At 56.4% G+C, this 19,631-nt stretch overlaps 1 protein-coding gene across 3 annotated transcripts in view; it reads right to left on the bottom strand.

Moving 5' to 3' along the window:
- Positions 1 to 19,631, bottom strand: part of Itpr3 (inositol 1,4,5-trisphosphate receptor type 3) — a 71,496-nt gene that overhangs the window by 26,979 nt on the left and 24,886 nt on the right. For all 3 annotated transcript variants that reach the window (XM_006996585.4, XM_042266460.2, XM_006996584.4), the window contains exons 3-15: positions 16,560 to 16,681; positions 14,277 to 14,363; positions 12,471 to 12,629; positions 12,215 to 12,313; positions 11,093 to 11,176; positions 8,814 to 8,960; positions 8,533 to 8,628; positions 8,232 to 8,282; positions 7,970 to 8,112; positions 6,582 to 6,681; positions 6,346 to 6,506; positions 2,201 to 2,342; positions 1,414 to 1,575 (exon numbers count right to left, since the gene is read on the bottom strand). In XM_006996585.4, coding sequence (XP_006996647.1) covers positions 1,414 to 1,575; positions 2,201 to 2,342; positions 6,346 to 6,506; positions 6,582 to 6,681; positions 7,970 to 8,112; positions 8,232 to 8,282; positions 8,533 to 8,628; positions 8,814 to 8,960; positions 11,093 to 11,176; positions 12,215 to 12,313; positions 12,471 to 12,629; positions 14,277 to 14,363; positions 16,560 to 16,681 — 1,553 coding nt within the window. The remainder of the gene's footprint in view (positions 1 to 1,413; positions 1,576 to 2,200; positions 2,343 to 6,345; positions 6,507 to 6,581; positions 6,682 to 7,969; positions 8,113 to 8,231; positions 8,283 to 8,532; positions 8,629 to 8,813; positions 8,961 to 11,092; positions 11,177 to 12,214; positions 12,314 to 12,470; positions 12,630 to 14,276; positions 14,364 to 16,559; positions 16,682 to 19,631) is intronic.

Here is a 19,631-nt window from a genome sequence, read left to right as displayed (position 1 = left end):
CTTCCATTTAAACCCAGAGCTCAACTTGGCACCCAAAGACAGACTTGGGGAGTCACTGAACCTTATTATCTATCTGTCTTTCTAATGAGGCCACATTGAATAAGTCTCTCAGTCTCTCCCTCCCTCTCTGCTTTTGACCATCATCGGTCTCTTTAGTAACAGGATAGGTGGTTGAATCTAGCTTGTCGAGGCTGCCAGAGCCAAGCATTTCTTCTAAAATCTAAAAATCTCCAGTTACAACTTTGGTGATAGACAGAGTCTGTGCCCCCAAAGAAAATGGCAGAGCAAAGGCTGGGAGGCCAGGCTTCCGTGCTGTGTTCGGTTGCCTCGTGGGCCTGAGTGAGGAGTCTCTACACTGTGGAGTAAGCAGCTCTGAAAAGCCCACTTCAGGGCGAGCATGGAAGCAACAGCCACAGCAGAAGGGCGTCTCGTCTTTACGTGGTTTCTGAGCTGTGCTCTGTGGCTCCTCCCAGGGCCTTGTTTGTCTAGCCAGACTGGCTGCATGGTATAAAATAAATAGTGAAAACATGGTTCAAAAATGAAGAATTTTAGTCTAGGAGGTGGCGCACACCTTTAATCCCAGCACTGGGGAGGCAGAGGCAAGCGGACCTATGTGATCTATATACGGTGAGTCCTAGGCTAGGGATGTGGCCAGCCAGATCTACATAGTGAGACCCTGTCTCGATAAACCAAAAGACTAGGAGAGAAGGAAGCAGTGTTTTAGGATGGCAACAGCAGAGCCCAGGGCAGCCTGGGGTAAGCCCCCAGCTAGGCATGCACCCCGGAAGCTAGTCCCACCATCTGGTGGCCGCCTGTACCCAGTGTCCCACAGTGCCCGGCTGCCAGCTTCTGTGCCTAGAGACACCTGCTGAGGAGCACAGGCAGAGCCTACGCCCAGCGGGGGCCGAGCTCCGCCCAGCGGGGGCTGTGCTCCACCCAGCGGGGGCCATGCTCCGCCCAGCGGGGTCCATGCTCCACCCAGCGGGGGCCATGCTCCGCCCAGCGGGGTCCATGCTCCACCCAGCGGAGGCCATGCTCCGCCCAGCGGGGGCCATGCTCCGCCCAGCGGGGGGTCCATGCTCCACCCAGGGGGTCCATGCTCCGCCCAGGGGGGCCATGCTCCGCCCAGCGGGGTCCATGCTCCGCCCAGGGGGGGCCATGCTCCACCCAGGGGGTCCGTGCTCCACCCAGCGGGGTCCGTGCTCCACCCAGGGGGGCCATGCTCCGCCCAGCGGGGGCCGTGCTCCACCCAGCGGGGGGCCATGCTCCGCCCAGCGGGGGGTCATGCTCTGCCCAGCAGGGGCCATGCTCCACCCATGCTCCGCCCAGCGGGGGCCGTGCTCCACCCAGCGGGGGGCCGTGCTCCGCCCAGCGGGGTCCATGCTCCGCCCAGCGGGGCCGTGCTCCGCCCACCTGGTTCTTGCGGTAGTCCTCCTGGGAGTGCCGGAGCACCCGGTAGCAGAGGCGGAACATGTACTGGTAGGGGGCGTTCTTCTGGTCGGACAGTTCCTCCAACCGCACCAGCGGACCTTCGCCCCCCTTGTCACGGAACGGAGCCTTCAGGATGCCAAAGATCTGAGGGGTGTAGAGAGTGAGAGGGTCTCTCTCATCCTGCCTACGCCCCTCATCCTCCCAGGAACCCCAATCCTGACTGACTCCAGCCCAGAGCTTCCCTTCGCAGGAGCCCAGAGCCTCTGTGGGCTTTGGTGTCCTCGTCAGTATCCTGAAGACAACAGTTCTCCTGCAGGAGGGGGTCGGATGAGGCGAGCCCTGCAGGGAGCTCAGGGAGGCACCTGGCACGTGCCCATGGCTCAGATACATCTTTCCCCCAACGGGGATGGCACCTAGACCTTTGGCTTAAATATGCTGAGCAAGTGCTCAGTTACTGACCTACATCCCTGGCTCCTCACAGGCGGGTTCACAAGTGCTTTACCACTGAGCCAAAGCGCTGCCTCCTCACTGCTGGATCTAGGCAAGAACTCTGCTCCTGATCCACACCGAGGCCCTCGCTGGTAAATTTTAGCATCTGCTGCTGAGCCATGTTCCCAGACCCTTGATGGTAAGTTCTAGGCAGGCCTTCTACCACCGATCCATGCTCCCAGCTCTTCACTGACTTATTCCAGGCAGGTGCTCTCCCTCTGAGCCACACCCTCCGCTCTCCCTTCCGGAGAAGCCACGAGCCCCTGGAGAGCACACACACCTGCTTAAGTATATTCTGCTCCCGCATCAGCTTCTGCCGCTCCCGGTTGGGCTTGGTGACCATGATGTCCAGGACATTCTGCCCGTTGTTGGGGACGTCGCTGACAAAAAACACCAGGTCCTCCAGCAGCTGGATGACAAACCTGGCCGAGGGCAACACCGGAAGCAAGCGTGACGTGCTGAGCGCAGCTCCCCTAGGGCCCAGCCAGCATGTGTCCACACAGACAAACAGCCCCTTCCAGAGTCACTGCTGCAAAACCCAGCCCCAGCCCCTCCCCCGACCAAACTCCTCTTAGGAAATGCACCTCACCCTGCCCTCCTTGAACCTCAAACCGCCCCAAGACAACAAAGCTCAGCACGCTGTAGAAAGAGCTGCTGGGTGAGGGGCTAGGGAGCGTGTTTGGTGTGAGAGGGTCTGCACTGAGCTGATTCTACTGCTTATAACTGTGCGGCGACCCTGGACACGGCCCCTAACTCTGAGCCCCAGTGGCTCCATAAGGCTACTTCCGGGATCCTGTGAGCAGTGAGGCAGGCTCCCCGCTCCAGGGATGCACTGCAAGCCCAGGTCCCAGGGGACTGAGTCCTACATCATCTACCTGGTTTCTGGCTTGCAACTCCCCTGTGACCCTAGAGAGAAACTCAGTCATACACACACACACACACACACACACACACACACACACACACACACACTGCCCCCCCACAACTCCATCCACTGTTGTGGAATATTACTTTGACTGGGTAAAGATATGTTTATGCTGCATTTGTTTAACAATGTAAAGATTTATTGCATTTGTTTTTATCTTGCCTGTCTAAGGCACCTGATTGGTTTAATAAAAAGCTGAACAGCCAAGAGCTAGGCAGTAGAGGGATAGGCAGGGCTGTTGGGCAGAGGAATCTAGGTTCAAGAGAAGAGAATGAGGGAGAAAGAGAGGGAGATGCCTGGGGACGGACAGACAGACAGACACGGAGGAAGCAGGAAAGTAGGACATGCAGAATGAAAGGTAAAAAGCTCTGAGACAAAACATAGATGAAGAGAAACGGGTTAAATTGTTATAAGAGCTAGTGGGACAAACATAAGATAAGGCCGAGCACTCATAACTAATAAGAAGTCTCTATGTCTTTATTTGGGAGCTGGTTGGTAACCCAAAGAGAAAGTCTACTACATATGGTGTCCAATGTGGGACCCGAGTTTCCACACAGGGCCTGAGTAAGCAGGGAAAAAAAAAAAAAAAAAAAAAAAAAAAAGGATATGGCTCCTTTAAGAGGCTCTGCTGTCCACTGAGCACTTGAGCAGCCAGCATGTTAAGTAAAAACGCCTGCCACACTGCAGGCACCAACTTCCTGGAGCTGGGGAAGTTGAATGCAGCTCCCAGTTAGATGAAGCTCTCGGCCAGGCCCACTGGCACAAGATTGGCTCTCACAGACCCAAGGAGAGGGTGGAGCCAGAGCCATGGTGGCTGGCAGAGGGCCTAGCTGCTGCTTAGCAGTTTAAGGTACGGCTCATGTGGTCAGAAAAGGCTAGAGACACGCAGTAAAGACAGGTCCAGATAGAAAAGAAACTCTAAACAGGTTACAGTGTGTTGAAAAATGTGCAGAGGCTTAAGAAAAGAAAAGAAAATGGGTATAGACAATCATAGGAAAAATAGTAGTCTTTAAAGAGAATACAGTAACGTAAAGGAAAAAAGCCACATAAAGATGGGAAATACACAAGGAGTCTGAATTCTGTATGGTGTTGTGTTGACTTTGAATTTTTGGAATGCTGATGAGTGAATGACAGCTGCTGAGAGACACTGGATTGTAAAAGGTGCTGAATTAAGCCAGCCTAGACACTTTAGGAATGTCTTAACTTTAAAATGGAATTCGGAAAATGTATTGCATTGGGAGAGAGGTTATGCTTTTGTTTCCACAGGAGATGAAAGGCTGTGGATTCCTTCAAGGTTAATAAAGAACAGATTTGATTGGGGGAGACTTCCCTCTTGAAAATCTTGGCTAAAGACATAAAGAAGTAAACCAAGACAGACAAGACAGGTGACGTATATACTGATCCCTCTGCACGGAAACAGTTCTGAAACTGGACAACAAATGTTACAACTAGTTTTTCCAGGATTTGACCATTGTCTCAATTTTCTCAGGGTCCCCTGGGAATGCTGTTATCCTCAGGCAACAGGAAGCAGTCTAGAGAACACAACACCCACATTCCCAAGAGGTGGGTGGGTGGATTTTGGTCATTTGGTGGGTTATGAATGTTTGTCATCATTTAGGGGGGATATAGGATAAAAAGACAACTACTAACCTCAAATATTTTACATTGGTATGGATTTTGGTATATTGATACAAATTTAATTTTTGTTATACTGTGTTTATGTTTCTACTCTTATGCAGCTCATTTAAAAATGTAATGTATAATTAAAAATGGAGGGGCCGGGCGTTGGTGGCGCACGCCTTTAATCCCAGCACTCGGAAGGCAGAGGCAGGCGGATCTCTGTGAGTTCAAGGCCAGCCTGGTCTACAGAGCGAGATCCAGGAAAGGCGCAAAGCTACACAGAGAAACTCTGTCTTGAAAAATCAAAAAAAAAAAAAAAATGGAGGTTAGTAGTTAGTCATCTATAGTAATCAAACCTGCAGTCACATTAGGTATGTTTTCTAGGTTAAATAGATATATTTTAGATAGATAGGTGATCTTCAAATGCTTCAGAGACCTACAGAATATGGCATTTAAGATGTTTTATAACATACAGCTTTTCATGACAGTAAGACATGGCTGTTCTTGACAGCACCAATTTACTTCAGAAAGGATGATGGGCATCGAAGAACCTCCATATGGAGTTTGCTTTCATTGTGGCAAAGCTAGCCATTTGGGCAAGAAATTGCCCTTGTATTTACTGGTGACAGTATGCTGTACAGACTGGACCAGTGTTGAGGGCCGCAGGAATATATCATAAGAACTCAGCTGGTTATGGCAAAGTCACTACCTGGAGGGATCATGGAATTCCTCCAGAGGAAGCCAAATCCCACAAGAAAGTGACTGCCGAACTTTGCCAAGACAAGGCAGGACAGTCCTTCAAGATTCCTGCTTCATAGAAAAGTCTGCCAGATATTCTAGGCCTGTAGGCTGAAGATGGATGCCCCAAAGTTGTGAAGGAACCTTGGGTAACTGACCAGGCAGCCATATGTCCGTCGTTTTGGAAGTTGCTTGCTCTGCACTTCCTTTTTACTCAGATAATATTATATCTTTCTAGGGTCTTTGATAGAGCTGAAGACTAGTTATAGTTACAGTTATCCTTACTTATGATAGAAGGTAAATTAGGTACAAAACTTTGGACTCACCAAGATAGAATAAATAATGGAGTATTTTCTCTGAATTTGTCAACTATAAATGGATTGGATGCTGTAAATGTAATTCTTACTTGATAACTGTGCTTATTGTATATAGTTTTACTATGTTAAAGTTAAAATCCTTTCTTTTTACTTAGAGAAAAAGAGGGAAATGTTGTGGAATATTACTTTAACTGTGTAAAGATGTGTTACATTTGTTTAATGATGTAAAGATGTGTGCTTTGCCTGTCTAAAGCACCTGACTGGTCTAATATAAAGCTGAATAGCCAATAGCTAGGCAGTAGATGGATAGGCAGGGCTAGTGGACACAGAGAATAAGTAGGAGGAGGAATCTTAGGCTCGAGGGAAGAGAATGAGGGAGAAAGAGCAGAAGATGCCCAAGGCCAGCCAGGAAGGCACAGAGGAAGCAGGAAAGTAGGCCATACAGAATGACAGAAAGGTAAAATGCCGAGGCAAAACGTAGATGAAGAGAAACAGGTTAAATTAAGTTGTAAGAACTAGTGAGACAAGCATAAGGCCAAGCAGTCATGATTAATAATAAGTTTCTGTGCTGCCGGGCAGTGGTGGCACACACCTTTAATCCCAGCACTCAGGAGGCAGAGCCAGGCGAATCTCTATGAGTTCAAGGCCAGCCTGATCTACAGAGCGAGATCCAGGACAGGCACCAAAACAACACAGAGAAACCCTGTCTAGAACAACACCCCCCCCCAAAAAAAAAGTTTCCATGTCATGATTTGGGGGCTGGCGGTCCCAGAAAGCCTGCTGACTCCCTCCCCAGCACACCTGCTGACCCCCTCCCCAGCACACCTGCGGTCATTCTGGCTGATGAAGCCGTCATTGAGTTTCTCCACAGCACTGGCCAGCATGGAGCTGGCATCGTTGGCAAAGTCCAGGTCGCGGATCTCAGACACGGGCACGGACACAATGGCAAAGGCCTCCTTGTCCTCCTTGGTGGGGCACGTGCCCAGCTGTAGAGACAAGGGTCAGCAGGGTGCCAGGGACAAGCTCCGGCGGGACCCAGCCCCATGCACCAGGGCCCGCACCATGAGCCGGATGGGCCGCTCCTCCTCCACGTCGATGGGCGCGTTGGTGCTCTGGATCCATGTGTTGGTGCACAGGTGCCTCAGGCGCACATAGGAGTTCCTGGTGAGAGGCCGGAGCCAGTGAGGGAGGGTGCCACAGACCGCAGCCACTCTCCGTTCACTAGTCCCCAACACGGTCCTCTTCCTCTGCTCTCCACGCCTCCACGGTGTGCATGGCACACCTCCACGGTGTGGGTACTGAGAATGGGGGGCTCCTGTCTCTACTGCAGTACCCCCATTCACGCAGACCCCTAAACCAATGCTTGCTGGTGAACACGGGGCCAGGATTCACCTGGACAAACCAAGCCCCCAAGAGTGTCGGGTTAAGGACAAGGGCTAACGGTCCCTCTGTTAGTTCCCCAGAAGTCCTAGTCACAGGCCCTGGATATTCCCACTCCACAGACGACACACTGAGGCAGGGTGGTGGAAACAGCTACCTGAGGTCTCATGGCCAGAAAACACTAAGGCCTGGATGGCTCGGAATGTTTTGAGGCATGCACCTGTGTGTGCACATGATGTTCCCATGGGTATACAAGTGTGTACAGACTTGAGTGTGTGGAGGTTGGCATAAGGCCACTTCCTCCATCTTTTCTATGGAGACAGGGACCTCCTGTTGAACCAGGAACTCCTTGTGTAGCAGTGTCTGGCTAGCCGCACTGTGACTATGGAGATTTCCAGTCTCTGCCTGGTGCTGGAAGGCGGGCCTCGCTCCCGCCCAGCTTTCCCGTGGGTGTTGGACATGCAGACTCCGGTCCTCACGCTTGGACAGAAAGTGCATTATTTGCGGAGTCATCTCTACAACCCTGTGATATTTCATTTATTTCTTTATTCTTAAAGACAAGGTCTCCTGCAGCCACGGCTGGCTTCAAGCTCTCTACGTGGTGGAGGATAACATTCTCCTCCTGCCTGGTCTCCTGCCTGCTGGAATTACAGGCATGAACCGCCTCCCCCGGCTTACACAGTGCTAGAGACTGAACCCAGGCCTGCGTGCCTGCCAGGCAAGCGCTCCACCAACCAAGCTGCAGCCCCAGCCACAGGAATGTGACACTCTACATTCTCAGGGTTGGTGGGGACCTTACAGGCATGGGAGCCTCACACACACACACACACACACACACACACACACACACACACACACACCCCGGCCAGCATCTGGGTTCTCCAGGTGCCTGGCTGCGAGCAGACGATCTCACACCTTGTGCTTGAGCACCTGGCTGGACTGGGCCAAGTGCTGAGAAGAGCAGCAAAGGAGGCCGTGCCTGCGTGCAGGCCGGCTCAAACCGGTCTCAGAACTGCAGCTCCAAGAGGCCCCCAAAACCCAGGGCCTCGGGCAGCCGGCACACACCTACCGCGGCACGAAGGAGTCGGTTTTCTGCAGCGTGGTGGGGTCCAGCTCAAAAAGGGAGGCGATGTCGTTGCCATGTGGCACAGCTACCAGACGGTACTTGATCTTCTCGCCTGCATTCCTGCGGCCTGTGCGGCCCTGGGCCCCCTGGGGTGAGGACCCCCAGGTCAGACAAGATCCCATCCTTCCTCTCAGGCCCCACCCGAGGGGCCTTCTCAGTCCACCCCACCTATTTCCCAGGTTCCCCCGCCCCGGCCCCTGCTCACCGATCCTGCTGCTTTCGGATCTGAGGCATCACCTTTGTAGCTGGGGTTTTCCTGAACGGAGGTACAAGGTGAGGGGGGATTACTACGCTATCAGCACCGCCCCCAAACACAGGGTCATACCCAGAAGGCACTCCAAGGCGCCTACCCCAGGCCCAAAGGCCGCGTGACTCCTAGGAGAGCTGTGCAGGGGAGGCCTTCACGGTACCTTCTCCATAGGCCCGCGCATGAGCAAGCATGCACATGCAGCCTGTGTCCCCAGCACACGGATGCCATGCACACTCCACTCCTCACTCTCACTCACCTCGGCAGCCAGGTAGTTGCCTGTGGCCAGGTGCTTGAAACGGTAGAGACCATTCCAGTGTCCCGCTCCGCCTCGGCAGGGGTCGTGGTGGACCACCTGGGGACATGTAAGGGTGAGGTGGAGAGGAGGGACCAGGACGGAAAAGGAAGTCCAGACCCTGGGAAGCCTGTGGGGATCAAAGTGCCCAGGTCCTCCCCTGGCCCCAGGATGGGACAGACCCTCCATCCTCTAGGGTACGGGGTGAGGGGGCGGGAGGGTGAAAGCTGAGTGTGGGCTCTGACCTCCACCTCCCAGAGTGCATTGGAGCTGGTGGCTGAGGTGGCGGATTGGCGCAGCGTGGTTCTCAGGAACACCTGCAGCTTGCCCTTGTATTCGTCACAGGTGAGGAACTTCTCCTGCTCTGCATGGAAGAGCCGCACCACATCTCCCTGTGGGCGGGGTTGGGGGGGTCACAGTCACACCTCTAGGCTCAGGGACCCTGTGCAAGGCCCAGTCCCTCAGACGCAGCCCGCCGGACCCCATGAGCTGAGAGTGAGAAGCCACAGGGCAGCCGGGTGCTGTGCACAGTCCTCTACCTCAGGTTTGCGTACTCCAACCCACCTGGCACCCCCTCTCTCCTGGTACCTCCAAACGCCTCTAATGCCATGTCCAGGAAGGCAGGAAGGACTCCCCCTTCCTTCTCAGTCTCCCTGCCCAGGGCCATCCTCTCCTTATCCCCCCACCCACCATTTCTTTTGCTCTCTGGCAGCTGGAGGGTGGTAGCCGTGGCTTGTTCGCCTCCAGACCTTACACAAGAACTGAGTTTGAATCTCGCTTGCACACTGTGTGAGGGGCTGCGATACGGTCCTTAATGTCCTTGAGCCTCAGTTGTGTCTTCTGACTTCCGGCAGACACTTTATCACAAGGGTTGATGGGGTAACGCTACACTACCCAGGCAGAGAAGGGGGGCACCTTGCCAAGAGCCACGCAGCCAGGGGCAAGTGGGAGAGTCCCTGCCTCCGTCCCAGGGCCACCCCTGAATCCCTCCTGCATACTCCCTCCCCCGGCGGCAGCGGCCACTCAGCAGGTTCTCAGAGCAGGGCTGTCACCCCATGATCGTTGTCACCCCATAGCAATTATCTGTCTTCCTGCACTGAACCTGCCTCTGGACACAGTGCTCAGGGGACACCTGTCAGGTGGAGGCAGAAGTGAGCGATGCATCTGTACCCAGACTGCCTCAGTCCCTACAGCAGAGCCCAGGGACAGCGTGGCCGGTGCGGAGGAAGGGACAGACAGGTGGGCTTTGATGAGAACGCCTTGCCTCCAGGTTGTCTGGAGCTAACCACAACACCACGACGGCCTCACCAGAAGCTAGTGTGGGGATGGCAGAGCTGGGCCCAGGGCTGGTTTCATACACGCTGCCCAGAGCTGGGACTAGAACATGTCACCGGAGGCTGTGGGGAGGGGCACATGGCTGGGCTCTGACTGACGCTCGGACAGTATGAGGGTTCAGTGGACAGAGGGAGAAAGCATTTGAGGAGCCCAGGTTGACAATCAGAGGGACGAGGGAGGCAGCGTGTCTAAGCACAGCCTGGAAGGGGAGCCGCGAAGGGCACCCTGGGGCTTCTGAGCAGGGAGCAGGCTGGCCTCAAGGCACCTGCTAGGAGACCTAGCACCCCCACAGCACCCCAGAATACTCTCCTAAGTAGGGTGCCTCACACTCTTTGCTACCCTACCCCCAACCTGCCTCTCCATCAGAGACCTGGTTTTTAGGCTTTGCAAACATTCGCCCTGGTGGCTCGGTATTCACTGCAGGGCCAGCGGCTGCTCTGCCTCTCGGGCCAGCCCTTCCCTGGCCTGGAGCTGCCTCCTCCCTCAGTACATACACTGGCATGGGGACAGAGAAGAGGCACCGACCAGCCCCCGACGGCAGGTGGGCAGGCACTGGCTGCTGGTAGCAGGCAGGAGCAGCCTTTTCCTGCCCAAGAGAGCTCAGGGCACAATGTGGAGGCCACAGAGTAAAAGCCAGAGACAGGACGGTGTGCTCCAAGGATGTGGCCACCCTAAGGTGGAGGACAGGGTAGGGAGCACTCTGATGTTCCTTTGCAAGGAAAGGAACTGAGGTGAGCAAAGGGGAGAAGAGATGGCTGGGATGTGGGGGGCCAGCACCCACATTTATTTACCCCAGGGACTCCTGAGTGAGGGATAAGAGATTTAGACAGAAATACAGAGAAGACAGAAACACAGGATAGCCTCGGGAGGGCCTGGGTCAAAACCCACCAGCCCCTTCTGTCTCTTCTAAAGGGCTTTTAAAGGAATGCCAAGCGGTGGAGCAAAAGATCTGCCCCAGCACAGCCAAGTGCAGACCATCCCAGACACCTGGTGACCACGCACATGGCACATGATCACGTCATCCCCTAGTGCAGCCCTGCTGTGTAAAGCAAGCTCAGATCTCACTAGGAGACCTCTGTGGGCTCCCACAGTGGGACACATGGGGGACTTCCTGGAGGTAGAGGGAAGCTGAAGGGGTACTGAGCCAAGGCAGTCATTGGTCGGGAAGAGGAAGGGGCTCCAGACTCACCCCCTTCAACACCTCCTCCAGGTGGTCCCGGAACTGCATGAATAAATTGATCTTCCAGCTGGTATTGCAGTTGACAGAGTTGACCTGTGGGGGGCAGGCAGGCTGGTGACGCAGCTGGCAGAGCCAGCCGCCAAGAGCCCTAGCGCTGAAGACCAAGGAGGGGGAGGAAGGGAGGGGAGGGGAGGGGAAGAGGGGGAGGGGGAGGGTAAGGAGGAGAGGGAAGGGGAGGGGAGGGGGAAGCCAGCCCAGCTCCTGCAGTGGCTCAGGGTGCTTCCCAAAGCCAAGATGCCGGACCCTAGCCAGGACTTGAGGCAGCTGGCCAGTGGGGTGAAGGAGGAGATCCCACACTGGGAGGCAGGCAGGGGGGCCCAGGGTTCCAGGCAGGGGCACACACAAGCCAGGGGTCTGCAGCGGCGCTCAGCTCCAGACGCGCCCCACCCCACTCACCTCCCTCAGCCCTCGCCCTCACCCCACTCACCTCCCTTACCCAACTCACCTTCCCCACCCCACTCACCTCCCTCACCCCACTCACCTCCCTCACCCCACTCACCTCCCTCACCCCACTCACCTCCCTCACCCCACTCACCTCCCTCACCCCACTCACCTCCCCCACCCCACTCACCTCCCCCACCCCACTCACCTCCCTCACCCCACTCACCTCCCCCACCCCACTCACCTCCCCCACCCCACTCACCTCCCCCACCCCACTCACCTCCCCCAACCCCACTCACCTCCCCCAACCCCACTCACCTCCCCCACCCACTCACCTCCCTCAGCCCTCGCCCTCACCCCACTCACCTCCCCCACCCCACTCACCTCCCCCACCCCACTCACCTCCCCCACCCCACTCACCTCCCCCACCCCACTCACCTCCCTCACCCCACTCACCTCCCCCAACCCCACTCACCTCCCTCACTCCACTCACCTCCCCCGCCCACTCACCTCCCTCAGCCCACTCACCTCCCTCACCCCACTCACCTCCCCCACCCCACTCACTTCCCTCACCCCACTCACCTCCCCCACCCCACTCACTTCCCTCACCCCACTCACCTCCCCCACCCCACTCACCTTCCCCACCCCACTCACTTCCCTCACTCCACTCACCTCCCCCACCCCACTCACCTCCTTGCATCCAGCATTGTCACTGAGCTCATAATTGCTGGCGTGCAGCGGCTGCCCGGCGTTGACAGGATTCAGGATCACCTTGTCCCCCACGACCACCTTAGGGGACAGACAGCAGAGAGAGGTGAGAAGAACAAGAGTCCATTTTCCACCAGGGTCTCCTCCCCCGGCTCTGTCCCCCTCCTGGACCTCACGCACCCCCCGGATGGGGTCCACACCTCCGCCCAGCCCCTTCCCGCCCTGGCCTCCTGCTCACGTTATCCCCATTGCTCCGCAGCTTCCAAAAGGGCTGGATGAAGAGCCAGGAGCCCTCATTGCCTGTAGCATCCAGCGTCACCCGCATGGCATTCTTCTCCAGCAGGGCTGGCAGCCGCTTGTTCACGGTCAGGTACTTGTTGCTTTTCATGTGCAGAAGCTGAGGGGGTGGGGCAGGGTGGGGCAGGAGTGAGGCCACCAGACCTGGGAGGCCAGGCCCTTGGGGAGGAGGTTGCATGGGATGTCGGACACACTGTCACAGGCCGATACACAGCGACACATACACACACAGTCGCAAACACTCAGGCCTTGTCACAGAGAAGCAACTAGTCTCAAAACTGCTCGCCAGGCCAAGGGGCAGCTTAGCAGGAGACGACCTGCCAAGCGTGCACAGGTCCTGGCGCATCCCGCACCTCCATGAAGAAACAAGAATTAGGCACATTTCCACCATGTCATCTTTCCTCAGACATAGCCCGGGATGTCTGAGATTTTTGACCCTCCTGCCTGTACCTCCTGACGGCTGTTGGCAGGTGAGACCCACCTGCCAAGTTCATGAGACTCCGGGGTCTAGCCCAGGGCTCTGTGCACGCCAAGCAAGCATTCTGCCCTAGCTAGTCTTACCCAGACTCTGACGACATTCCCCACAGGCAAACAATGCAGGGTAAGGCCTCAGGTGGACTGAGGAGCTCGGCAAAGGAAAGTTAGCTTCATGGATGGCGCCTGAGGGCTGTTAGGTCCCAGAAGCCTCTGATTAGAGGACCGGCGTATCTCCGCGTGGCATCTACCCCCCTGAGAAGGCAGGGGAACTGACGTGCAGATGGAATCTCCCATCTCCTTTCCGTCCTACTAAAACCCAAGCACGCCACACCCAGTGGGCAGTCTCCACTTCCCTGGAGACTTCAGAAGTTCTGGTTGAAGAATAATCCCGCTTCTGAAGGTGCCTGTCTTCCTTTATTTCCACGTCACCTGTCAATCCCAATCTAACAAACACTATCCCCGGCCCTGCTTTAAGATTATTTTTATTTTACGTGTAGAAAGGATTTTCCTTTGTGCATGTATGTGCACTATGTACATGCAGTACCCAAGAGGCCAGAAGGAGGCAGTGGACCTCCTGGAACTGGGGTTACAGACAGCTGTAAGCTGTGGTGGCTGGAAATCTAACTTGGGTCCTCCTCAAGAGCAGCAAGTGCTCTTAACCACCCAGCTGTCTCCAGTCCCCGCTGGCAGGTTTACAAAGGAACTAAATGAGGCAAGGGAGAAGCAGGGCAAAGCCACGCTTTGAGATCAGAGCCTCGCTCCACATGTGCGCACGGCCCCTGAGCCAAAAACTCTCCCCTGAGCCAGGCGGTGGTGGCGCACGCCTTTAATCCCAGCACTTGGGAGGCAGAGGCAGACGGATCTCTGTGAGTTCGAGGCCAGCCTGGGCTACAGAGTGAGTTCCAGGAAAGGCGCAAAGCTACACAGAGAAACCCTGTCTCGAAAAACAAAACAAAACAAAAAAACAAACAAACAAACAAAAAAACTCTCCCCTGGGCACAGTACAGAGGTGCAGTTGAAAAGGTGTTAGTAAGCCACCCACTAGCGATATGCACGCCACACACACACACACACACACACACACGCACACGCACACGCGCACACACACACACACACACACACACACACGCACGTGCACACACACATACATACACACACACACACACACACACACAGCACACACACACACACAGCACACACACACACACACACACACACACACACACACACACACACACACGGCAGGGAGTGCTCTGCACCAAAGCCACACCTGGATCACACTGCCGTACTTGACCACGTCACCATGAACCTTCTTGTTCTCTGTGTCGTTTTGCTTCTGCTCCATCTGGGCCGCGTGCTGCAGACACACACCGGGGGAGGGGGGGTCAGAAGCTGCTCCCGAGGAGGGTGCCTCCAGGCACACACACACTCACCCTTGGCCCCAGGCGCGGGTGCTGCATCCAGGAGGCCCTTCAGGGATGGGGAAATCCCTCCCACTAAAGCAATGGCCTGAGACTTCAAGTGCAGAGGCAGCCGGTGGCCAGACAGCTCACCATGGCTGAGAGGCCTGACCCCACCCTAGAGGGCACCTTTGGAGGACCCTGAACCCTCATGCCTTTGACACATCCAGCAACTTAAGTCTGAATACACTCTCTACCCCGGTTTTTTGGGATACCTCCACTCCAGACAAAGCTGGGCAAAGGCCACTTCCCACTCCAGAGACCCCTGCTCACGGCTCCAGCCCCTCCCCTGATGCCACACCAGCTCAGGTGGCCTCAAGGATGAGCTCCATTACCTCTTAGGGGAGGCTCTTTAAACTGTGCCATCAGCCCAGAACCTTCCTGAAGAAAGGCCTCCTCCATCAGACAAGCACACTCTGAGGACAGTGGCCCCTCTGCCCTTTCCTCCCACTCAGTGCTGTTACCAGGCCTAGGGTAAATCAAGCCAGGCTACAAAGGCTGCAGAGAGCCATGCACAACCCTCCATAAAGCTGTAGTGTGAGGCTCTGACTCGGGGGTGAGCCCTGTGTCTCATGCCCAGCTCAGGCCCGGTCTACACCGGCTGTAGGGAGGGAGCCTGGGACAGCCCCACCCTGAGACCAGGGCTCAGGCGGCCCCTCTGCCCCTCCTCTACAGCCAGGTCACAGCTATGAGGTGGATCCACCCAGCCCCTACTTCAGCGCCCCGCCCTCAGGGCCTGGGGCTCAGAGGCAAACCACAAGCTGCTGACCAGAGTCCAAGCTTCCCACTGTCCGAGGCTAGACCTGAGCTCTGTTCAGAGGAAACTCAGTGTGCCAGCTGCGACTCCACTCACAGGAGCTTGTGGCCCGGCAGACCCAGCACCAGGACACCAGACATGAGTCCAAGAAACCCAAGGGGAGTCAGAGACCTAGGGGCTGCCTTGACTCAATCCAGACTCACAGGACGGGCAGATAGGCCCTGTCTAAGCCCCAAGCTCCAGCTCTATAAAGCAAATGGGAGATTAAGACGAGACCCAAGATTCTCAAATGGGTTCCCCGGTGCCACACCTCAGGAGCCACTACTAAGTCTGAGTACAGCAGCTTGGGTTGTTCCTATCTAATCGCTGAGTCACGTGCCCTGGCACAGAGCTATGCCCATCTTGTAACTGGCAGCAAGGATTTATGCAGACGTTGGGTTCCTAGACAGGCATTCCACTCCCTGTCGGCCCAGATTCATGGTCTTTTAGGCCAGTCTTGTCCACGAGGATTTTCAAAACGCTCTTCTCATGCATGAAGCCCCCACTGTCCCTGAGGAGCAGAGGTCCTGCCGTGCGCCCCAGTGCGGTGGGCCCCAGAGTGGTGCGCCCAGTGCCGTGCACCCCAGTGCGCTGCGCATCCATGCTGTGTGCCCCAGTGCGGTGCACATCAGTGCCGTGTGCTCCAGTACGGTGTGCCCCAGTGCCGTGCGCCCCAGTGCCGTGTGCCCCAGTGCCGTGTGCCCCAGTGCCGTGTGCTCCAGTACGGTGCGCCCCAGTGCCGTGCGCCCCAGTGCCGTGCGCCCCAGTGCCGTGCGCCCCAGTGCCGTGTGCCCCAGTGCCGTGTGCCCCAGTACGGTGTGCCCCAGTGCAGTGGGTCCCAGTGCGGTGCGCCCCAGTGCCGTGTGCCCCAGTGCGGTGCGCCCCAGTGCCGTGTGCCCCAGTGCCGTGCGCCCCAGTGCCGTGCGCCCCAGTGCCGTGCGCCCAGTGCCGTGCGCCCCAGTGCCGTGCGCCCCAGTGCGGTGGGCCCCAGTGCCGTGCGCCCAGTGCCGTGCGCCCCAGTGCGGTGGGCCCCAGTGCCGTGTGCCCCAGTGCGGTGCGCCCCAGTGCCGTGTGCCCCAGTGCCGTGCGCCCCAGTGCCGTGCGCCCCAGTGCGGTGCGCCCCAGTGCCGTGCGCCCAGTGCCGTGCGCCCCAGTGCCGTGCGCCCCAGTGCGGTGGGCCCCAGTGCCGTGCGCCCAGTGCCATGCGCCCCAGTGCGGTGGGCCCCAGTGCCATGCGCCCCAGTGCCGTGTGCCCCAGTGCGGTGCGCCCCAGTGCCGTGCGCATCCGTGCACACACCTGCAGCTTCTGCAGCAGTACCACGTCGGCGATCTTCTCCTTGTCCTGCTTAGTCTGCTTGGCTTTCCAGTACTGCTTCTGTGCCGAGTAGCGGTTCATGGGGCACACTTTGAAGAGGCAATCTGCGGTGGAATCAGAAGAGATGGATGGGGGCTCAGTCAGAGCTGAGAGCTCAGGGCTCCCGGGCAGAACCCGAGTCTCCCAGCCTCCTGCCCACGGGGTGGGACAGGAAACAGCTAGAAGAACAGCATGAACACTAGAGACCCAGGGGCTGAAGAGATGGTTCAGAGCCTAGGAGCCCCTGCTGAGTACTCATGCAGCGTGGAGTTCAGATCCCAGCACCCACAGAACAAATGGGGCATCTGCACAGGCACCTGTAACCCCAGCCATGGTGGAGGTGGAAACAAGGGTTCCTGGGACCTTCCAGCCCAGCTGAGACACAAGTCTGAAGAACAAGGAAAGCCTCTGCCTCAAAGGAGTGGGTACAGAAGTAATAAGGAAGACACCTGGTGCCACCTTCTGGCCTCCATTCATGTGCAAAGACACGCACATGTGCACACATACACACACACACACAAGCAAGTAAAACTAAATCTTAAGAAATTTGCCAGGTGTAGTGGCACACGTCTTTAATCCCAGCACTCGGGAAACAGAGGCAGGTGGATCTCTGTGAGTTTGAGACCAGCTGGTCTACAAAGAGAGTTCCAGGACAACCAGGGTTACACAGAGAAACTCTGTCTTTTTTTTTTTTTTTTTTTGGTTTTTCGAGACAGGGTTTCTCTGTGTAGCTTTGCGCCTTTCCTGGAGCTCACTTGGTAGCCCAGGCTGGCCTCGAACTCACAGAGATCCGCCTGGCTCTGCCTCCCGAGTGCTGGGATTAAAGGCGTGCGCCACCACCGCCCGGCTAGAGAAACTCTGTCTTGAAAAAACAAAAAAGGAGGAGGAGGAAAGGAAGGAAGGGAAGGAAGGAAGGCAGGGAGGCAGGCGAAAGAGAGAGAGAGAGAGAGAGAGAGAGAGAGAGAGAGAGAGAGAGAGAGAGAGAATTGGAGCCTCCAGGAGTCTGCTGAGTCAATGGTGAGGTCTCCCTTGGGGGAAGACAGGTACCTTTTTTTCTCTAGGGAAGTTACCAGATGTTCCTGGCCTCTAGGCCTCACTCCGTGACATCTGTGCCGGCGTTTGCCAGTGTGGACAGTTATTCTTAGCAGACTGCCCTGCCTCCCCAGCTCACCCCCATCTCACAGCTGATCCAGACATCTAACAGTGCAATCCCCACTGTGTGAGGGACAGCTTATACTCCCCAGTCCCCTTTGGGATGAGGCTAGACCATTGCCCCCTGTCTGGACTGTTTTCCCAACACCACATTGCTGTGGAACGGCTTCTCCCCCACTGCCGTATATGACAAATAAGAGTACCCCTCCCCCGGGAACCCTTATACAACAAGTTAAATGCTTCTCAGCCTCTTGATTCTGGTCAGGACAAAAATCAAGGTCCAGAAACAGAAATCACTACTGAGTTTCTCATTTTGGCCAAGAAACAAGACACCTGTCACTTTTGTAAGCCCGAACTCCAAAAATGGCATCCTAAATTTCTAGCTCGCCAAAGGCGGCCTCAGCTGGAAAAGCCTGAAGTCTGATGGAAGCGGAGAATGGGTTCCGGGGGCGGTGGGCTGTGCACACCAGCAGGTGTGGGAGAGCAGCCCTGTGCATTGTGAACACCCCGACACGACAAGAGTCACAGCCTCGAGGAAAGCTGGCTTCAGTCGCCCCAAAGAACCCTTTACAGCTGCAGCTGAGCATCAGACTACAAACTCTGGGGGCAGGTCCAACAGAAGACATATGCCGGGAGAGCGCGGGGTGGGGGTGGGGGCAGGGGACAGGAAGTCACGAGGACAGGATCCTCCTCCTATAGACCCATCTGCTCTCCCTAAGGCCATGCCCCTCTCCAGGTCACCGCGGGCTATCAGGCCCTGGGAATCTAAAGCAGATCTGATCTCCCATCAGCCTGTGGGGTGCAGAGGTCCCTGAACTGTTGAGGGGAGAGGCCAGGGTTGTGGAGGAGGAAAAGGGAGGGGCACGCTGTAATTCTAAACAGAGAGGCCACCAGGGCTCCACACCAAGCCCACCTTGCACCCCCAGCATGAGGGGTGGCCCTTCTACAGAGGTGCACCCCGTGTGTATGAGGGCTCTGCTCAGCCCTCGGGATGCAGCTGGGGTCCTCCTGCTTCTCCAGGCCACGCTAAGGCCCCATCTCATCCCCAGGTCCCCTGCGGTCAGGGTTGGTGGCAAACGCCTCTTCCCAATGAGCTGTTCCCCAGGCTCTCACTCTCTATTCAACTTATTTTACAAAGATGTCGTTGATTTTAAATTGGGGGCAGTTTACACATGTGAGTGCAGGTTCCTGAGGCTGCCAGAGGAGGGCGTCAGGTCCCCTAGAGCAGGAGTCACAGGCAGTTGTGACCTGCCTGGCATGGGTGTCGGGCACTGAACTCCGGTCCTCTGCAAGAGCCATGTGCCATCCCCGGGCCCCTTACCCAACTCTGAAGGATGCCTGGCCCCCATGAAAGGAACAGTACACGTCACTAAGAGTTGAACCTGTGTGGACAAGATCTGTCTTTACACCCAAAAGAGGGGGAGGAAGTGAGGCACCTTCCTGCCCTGGTCCTGAATCTTCCCTGGAAACCCCCAGAACTTGTCAGATGCATTCGCTTGCCCTGCACAGACCCTCCCTGGTGCCCACACTCTACTCCTATGAGGTTTTATGGGGCAAACAGTATCTCTCCCACTGTGCAGTGTGCTTGGCCCAAAGGCAGCTGTGTCAGAACCTGGAGGGGTCCAGAAGCTTCTCACAGCAAGGGAGCCAGGAGCCCACAGCATCACAGGCCACGAGGAAAGGCTGAGGGCACAGGGGGTGTCCAGGGGACACAGGGCAGGATCTGCCACAGAAGGCCAGTCACCGACTGCAGGAAGCCCAGGCAGGCTGGGGATGTGACTCAGCCGGAAGAGGGTTTTCATGGCATTCACAAAGCCCTGGGTTCCATCAATCCCAACACTTAGGAGGAAGAGGACTTAGGCT

The sequence above is a fragment of the Peromyscus maniculatus genome, chromosome 21, assembly GCF_049852395.1.
Source record: "Peromyscus maniculatus bairdii isolate BWxNUB_F1_BW_parent chromosome 21, HU_Pman_BW_mat_3.1, whole genome shotgun sequence".
In the NCBI taxonomy this organism is placed as follows: Eukaryota; Metazoa; Chordata; class Mammalia; order Rodentia; family Cricetidae; genus Peromyscus; species Peromyscus maniculatus.
Note: the sequence above shows the minus strand (reverse complement) of the source record. Positions and strands in the feature narration are given on the sequence as shown.